The sequence below is a fragment of the Manihot esculenta genome, chromosome 8 (genome assembly GCF_001659605.2).
Source record: "Manihot esculenta cultivar AM560-2 chromosome 8, M.esculenta_v8, whole genome shotgun sequence".
Lineage (NCBI taxonomy): Eukaryota > Viridiplantae > Streptophyta > Magnoliopsida > Malpighiales > Euphorbiaceae > Manihot > Manihot esculenta.
The window spans coordinates 2,216,308-2,223,402 of NC_035168.2; the positions used below are offsets into that span (position 1 = coordinate 2,216,308).

The following is a 7,095-nucleotide window of genomic DNA, read 5'->3' on the forward strand; positions in this document are numbered from 1 at the left end:
CTCGGTTGAATTAATTAATGTTATAGGTATTTGATAATCTAAATATTTTATTTTATAGATGATTTTTATTTTTATTAATTTTATTAGTAGGTATGTTAATAGTATAAGTCATACCCTTATTTGAGTTAGTTATGATATTTCAAATTTGATTGAGAATTTATTTTTAACTCTTAATTGTATTTTTGAGTTGGTTGTTCTTGAAGGTGTAAGAAATTTTAGTAATATTCAGTGTTTATTTTGATATAATATATAGATTTGCAATGCACATGAAATTTAATTACAACTCTATATATATATATGCAAATGTGATGGAAAATTCATTATATTAGCTTGGAAATTAATCCAAAAATCAAAGCATAATTCTATAAAGCATCGAAATTAAACATTGAAAATTACATGTAAGGTGATATGGATCATGATTCATCAATCACTCCACAGAGTCAAATCTACAGGGTGGTCGTCTTCCTCATCATTCCAGCTGAACCCTCTTTTCATAGCTGGTGGCGTAAGAATCAACCCTTCTGCCATGCTATTAAGTAATCCAGGCATGTTAAACAACTCCTCCTCATCCAAAAACGCCACCTTCCTCTCACAAGCTTCTTCAATCTCGTCGCTTTTCATGGATGTACAACAACAAGATAAAGAACAACATTGATCAACATGAACACAGCTCTGAGCTGCAGCCTCTAGAGCAGCATGCCTAATATCCCTAATAGAAGTAGACTCAATATGAGGCAATAAATGGGTTGATTCAGGGAAGTTCAAGGATGCAGAATCTCCCCTAAGAGCTAACGCAGCTACGTCGTAAGCCCTAGCTGCCATGTCAGGCTTTGAAAATGTTCCAAGCCAAATCCTAGACTTGCTGTAAGGCTGTCGCAATTCACTCACCCACTTCCCATTTCTTTGGCGGACACCTTTGTACACAGGATGGCGAGTCTCATGGAACTTTTTTCTTCCTGCTTTGCGTTTTTGGGTGACCATTTTGAGATTAGCTTGTTTGAAATTTGAAGTAGAAGATGATACTTTCTCCATGAAAAATAAGAAAAAAAAAAAAAAGCTTTTTGATTTGAGAGATGAGAAGTAAAATGGTTTAATTTCGTTAATGAGATGTGAGAGTATGAGAAGAGAAGGAAACAAACAATTTGAGGGAGACTCTTATACAAGAAACTAACGCACAAGGAACATAAAAATTGTTAGAGCATTGAAAACGTGATTGAATTGTAAAAGATATTCATCACGTGGAACTAAGCATTGAACAAAACCCACGTGGACAAAAAACAATTATTTTATTCGACTGTTCTCCAAGTGCACACCTCTTTTCACAACAAATATACCAATTTAAAAGAATTATTATATAATTTTTTACAAAACATATTAATTATATTTATATTCATATAAATTCACATGATATCAATTCAGTCAGTAATTACTTATCTTTCACAATTATATTGAATTTAAAAAAATAAGAAAGAAAGAAAGAAAAAAAAAGTCCACGTCAAAACACATATATAAAAGAAGGACGGTAGTGGATCCGAGGGTTGAAAATAAAGGCAGATTAGGCTTGGGTCTGGTCTGGTCCGGTCCAGTCTGGTCTGGTAGCTTTTTCACGTGGTTCCAAAGAAATTGCTGTCTCTGTCCTTTATCTACGGGAGCATGTCTGGGACTTGGGATTTTGTATGACAAAGAAGAAAATATTTAAATATTTTACGAATAAAATATATCAATTATAATTTAAAATTAAAATTAATTTCTAGTAATTAGTAATTAATTAAAATAATACAATATAATTTCCGTAATAATACTAAAACTGAGCCTATATATATATCGTTATTATGTAATTTGGATTTTCTTCGAAAAAAAACTCGAATTTTAGTTTTTATTCTTTGGCAGAGAATTAGTAGCACAGTATTTATTTTTCCATGAGTTTTTAAATAAATAGTGGATAGTGAAGACAAATTCATGGCAGCTACAAGCGTTAAGTGTGAAAGCCATGCCATGGAAATTAAAACATGTTCTGTAATAATGAATTATACTTAATTTGACTTTTAAATTAAATAATATTTAATGACTAAAATATGTGCCAAATTAAATAGCTAAATGCTTGATGTTCCCACTTGAACCACAAGGTATGCACTTCTCTTCAAATAAATAATTTATAAAAAAAATTAATAAATTATTACATAATCATGCATCAAATGCTTATTTTAAAATAAAAAATAAAGTAATTAATTAAATTTTTGTAGATTTATTGATTTTAAATATGAATATTAAGAGATAAGATAATGATAGGAGTGGAGAAGTAGAAGAGAGGATTAGTGGAAGGTGGGAAAACAAAGAGCGAATCAAAATGAAAGCTACCGGTGAAGGTGGTGGTGGTAGTGGGCTGCACTGTATTACATGCAGCCGTTGAAAATGAATTGTGAAATTTGCTTTGCTTGTTTTTGTCCATTTTCATCAACATTCGCTGCTGTGGCTCTATCATCAACATCAATCATATTTATATAGTGGCCTTTGTGGTTCTTATTTTTCATGTTTTTCTCTCTCCCATAACCTTCCCAATCTCAAATTTTTACAAAAAAATAAAAAATTTATTAATTAATTACTCAATTTTAAAAAATTATTGATTAATTTTTTTATTAATTTTAATTATTAAATATTTTATTATTTAATTGTTGTGATAAAAAAAATATATTAGTTCAATTTGTCTAATTTGGGTTTACCAATTAAGCATGCTTGAGACAAAATTAGAGTTTGAAATAAAAGCAGTAATTTTTTTTTTGCTGACTCATCTCCGATCTGTCATATGAACTATTTATATGCTGATACCTATACTTCAGAAAACCTGCATAGTCATCATGAAGCATCTTCTGTGCATTTCTGCATTAAACATCAACCTTGCAGAGGTCAGATTTTAAATGCCTTTGCAGGTAATATTAGGGTTTCAATCACACTGGCAATGGAAAAAAAAAATATAATAAAAGCAAATATTATTTTTAAATTTTAAATAATTAATATACATATATAATATATTAAAGAACAGGAATTTTACATGTTGTGTCTCATCAAGCACAGGATCATACTCTAACATCTAATTAGCCTATCCCTCCATGGTGGATGTTAGACTATAATTAAACCTCTAATTAATATTTAATTAGCAAAAAAAACCAATCAAAATTTGTTTCCCATTACTAGTTCTTCTGACAACTCCTCCACTAATAATCTAAAGATTCCTAGTTCAATTTCTAAAGCTGTCTCTTTCACTTGTTCTTGGTAACTTTTCCACCCATTAAGCTCTTCTGTCTTAAAATCTTGTTCCACCATCATATCAATGGTGTTTGATTCCACCTCTTTCCATGATTCAAATCTCTTGCATACCCTTTTAGCCATTACTTCTCTGTCAGCTGCAAAGTATTTCTGCTGTTGTTGTTCCTCATTGATGAGATCAGAAACCAATCTCTTCATGTCTCTTGGGATTTTTCTTACACGACAGAAGATTGTTTTACTTAGTTCTTCAATGATAAACCTGTCGATGCTTTGTTCCATATCAGATTCCACTTCTTCTTCTTCTTCTTCTTCTTCTTCTTGCTCCAGCATTCGTTTCCCAAGCTCAACAGGATCCAGCTCTGCCAGTTTCTCGAATCTATGTAGTTTTTGCAATAGCTGCTGCTTTGCTCCTGACACAGGAAACGAAAGAGCTTATCAATACCTTTTATTCATAATTGTTAAAAAATCTTCAATTCAGTCTGAGGGCTGAGGCACCATAAATACTTCTCAATTGTGCAGTAACACATTCAGTTTCCCAAGGTTATTAACCATTGAAGGAGAAGGCCAAGTACACTTATCACAGTCAGTTTTCTAACAAAAGTACAATGAATATTTAAGATCCAAGACTTCTCTGTTAGACTAGGAGAGTTCGATTTGATGGGTTTGGCTGCTGTCAAGACTAGATAAAAAATTGTAAAGAAAAATAGGTGAAAAACAATGAAAAGGCCAAGGTAAAATTAAAGGCCAATGACTGTCAAAGCCAATAGATGCATAAAAATGCTGGTTTGTAAGCAAATTTGCCATCAATAGACACAGTTTCAGATAGAAATCATTGAGACTTACCTTAGTCACAGACACAAGTTTCAGTTTTAGGAAATTTAATTAATGAAACATAAAAGTTTTCAGCCAGTTTCAGATTATTAAGGAAAATTTAATCATTTAAGTCCCCAACAAGTAGTACTACCAGGAAAGAAACTTAAATATGCATACATGATTATACAGCAGAGGCTATGCAATTCAAAAGATTTATAAGGTGAAGTGAGCTCATAACTGAAATGGGTTCCACCAATTTAGCATCATCAATGGGTTGAAATCATCAAAGCTAAATGAAGCAATTTTCTTGAAGAATTAGGCTGATCTACCACAACCAATATCCCTACAGACTTGTGAAAGCCTTCCAAGCATTAAAAGAAGTGGGTCATCAAGTTATGATACACATGCAGGTATTATACGTCTTAACAAGAAATTTGCATGTACGCACTCTTTTATATCAGAATGACTTCATTTACACGTCTAAATTGAAATCACAGCAATCTCTACGACTCTTTCAATGGAACCCACATAGATCTCACATGATCATGGCCCTCCATTGATCCTCACTGGCATTTAAACAATACTACTGTGATCAGTACTACAATAAGCTTGCAGTGATAAAGACCACACAATCCACAGCAGAGAATGGTACAAAATTCAAAATATCATCTTTTTAGATGGATTAAAAAAACAAACTTTTCCCTTCAGTAGTAATTTTAGCAGGTCTTTAGAACTGTGATTAAGTTGAAAAGCCTGAGAAGCCATAAGAGATAAGGTGGTGGGAGATAGTGAACTCACTTCGTACAATTGCATAGCTGCATTCAATATCAAAGCCATCGTCCTCGCTCTCATCCTCATGACCGTCGTCGTCGTCTTCGAAAGGTGGGTCCAATACACAAACAGGGCTGCACTGTTCCTTATCTTCTTCTTCTTCTTCTTCTTCTTGTTTTTCTTGCTCTACTTGGAAGTTCTTTAAGTTCTCCACATCGTTATTCTCTTTTCCCTGAAAAAAAATTACACAACAACCTTGATTAGGACATCATTAACGTTAATGAGCTAAGAATATACAACTGAATATAGCAATTTTACTGAGGTATTTGTCCATTACTGGAAAAATTACTTTTCTTGACACCAATCTTTTAAAATGCTTAAAGATTTGCATGGCAGAGCCAGACTCTCGTTATAATAAGTATTTATAAACAGAATGCTAATGACATTAAACGTACCAAATGACGCTTATAGCCCTCAAAACAATCCAATCTTCTACCCAATTCACCCAAATTGAAGGGCTATATTTGCCATTTAAGGTCAAACTTCCAGCCAAAATTGCAGGAAGAGACCCTATTGCCGACAGTTCGATAAAGTCAAACTCAGTCATGTCACGAATTGCTTAGCTGAGTCACATTAATGCGTATGTGTATATATCAACAAGTAATTAAAATGAGAATAAAAGGAGAAGGATATAGACCTCTGTTTTATGGTGACTAGGTGAGGTGGCCGGAGAGGAGAAATCCGGGGTCCGGTGACCAGCGGAAGGGCTTCCCCGAAGAACAAAATGGAACAGATTTTCACTGGAGTGATTATCATAAGAAGCAAAATCAGTATTAATACCATCAACATCTATTAGTTTGCTAACAAACTCAAAATTTCCTAAACAGTCTTCTTCCTCCTCAGATTGGCTACTGCTTGCGGTCTCTAAATCCAAATCCCAGGACTTGTCTTCATTGCTCTCTGACCAAATCGCACTGCTTAGCCTCCCATTGCAGGAGCAAGAAGAACCCACCTCGCAAGTACTCTTCTCATGCGCATTAACCATAATCTCCTGCTCTCGCTTGTTTTCTCTTTCATTGGGTAGTTTTGTACGGTTAAGAGAAGAGCCCCACCTTCGACTGTCCTTAACTGAAGCTTTAACACCATCGCCACTGATTTCTTGCATTCGGGTTTTATTACGATGAGTTATTCTCTTTATTATAGACCCAAAGAGACCAAACCCGTTATTGTTTTTGGGTTTTTGAGCTGATGATTGTTTTTGGATCCTAAGAGCAGCTTCAAGAAGAAGAGCTGCTGTTTTAGCAGGGATGTGGAGGAAGATGGCATTTGGGCTTTTGCAAGGGCTTTTAGAAGGAGATGGAAACTGAAAGAGAGGGGATTTTCTGAGGCCTGGAGAGTTATTAACAGAGAAAAAGCAAGCATTCTTGCAGAAATTATGAGAAAAGCTAGAAGTATAGGAAATGGGCTTCCGTTTCTTGATTTGGAAGTGGGTTTTTGAAGAGGGTTTCTTGAGCTGGTAACGCTTGTCAGCAATGTAGTTGTCGAGCAAGAACGGTTCTTGATCCTCTTCCAGGAGCTGGTGCAAAGGCTTTTGAGACATCATCAGAATCTCTGCAACTGATACAAGCAAAGCAAAACTCTCTGCTAATATATAGCTTTTAACAGAAGAAGAAGACAATGCGCATATGAAAACCAATCTAATAGACAATAAAACAAAGAATTTCTCTTCTTTGTTTTATTTCTCTTCGTTTTCTTGAGGTGGGAGTGAATTTCAACAGCATGAAAGAGTTGAAGAGGTTTCAACTTTTGAACTGGAAATGAAGTGCAAAAAGGGAAGGCTGAAGGAGAAGCAGTTGCCTACAAAGAAGGGCACTAGTCATATAAAGAGAGAAAGAGAGAGAGAGAGAGAGAGAGAGAGAGAAGGGAAGGAATGAGGAGAGTTCCTGATTCAAATCCGGAGTTTAGTACAACGAGGCAAGGTGGTGATAATAAATATATAATACATATGAATAAGAAATATGGCTGCAAATTGTAGCTACCTTTCTTATAATAAAAATAAAAATTGTAAAAAATCTCTCCCTCTCAGGACCAAACACAGTAACAGATACAGAGTACAAAGTACGTATCAGTATTGTGTAGAGTGATGGTGTTTTTGGTGATTATTCAAGATTTTTTGTCTAATAACATGTTAACTGTAATTACTGCAACCAAGATAGTACTCATTCACAGGAATGGCGAGAGCGCACC

The 7,095-nt window shown here is 34.3% G+C and overlaps 2 protein-coding genes across 2 annotated transcripts; both read right to left on the reverse strand.

The window, feature by feature from the left end:
* Positions 1 to 316: 316 nt before the first annotated feature.
* Positions 317 to 1,113, reverse strand: LOC110619945 (dehydration-responsive element-binding protein 1B). Its single transcript, XM_021763466.1, has one exon. The coding sequence runs from the start codon at positions 1,030 to 1,032 to the stop codon at positions 424 to 426; it is 609 nt and encodes a 202-aa protein (XP_021619158.1). The 5' UTR covers positions 1,033 to 1,113; the 3' UTR covers positions 317 to 423.
* Positions 1,114 to 2,972: 1,859 nt separating this feature from the next.
* On the reverse strand, positions 2,973 to 6,821 carry LOC110619943. Its single transcript, XM_021763463.2, has 3 exons — positions 5,546 to 6,821; positions 4,876 to 5,080; positions 2,973 to 3,674 (listed from the first exon to the last, which is right to left on the reverse strand). The coding sequence occupies exons 1-3, from the start codon at positions 6,449 to 6,451 to the stop codon at positions 3,169 to 3,171; spliced, it is 1,617 nt and encodes a 538-aa protein (XP_021619155.1). The 5' UTR covers positions 6,452 to 6,821; the 3' UTR covers positions 2,973 to 3,168.
* Between the last annotated feature and the right edge of the window lie 274 nt (positions 6,822 to 7,095).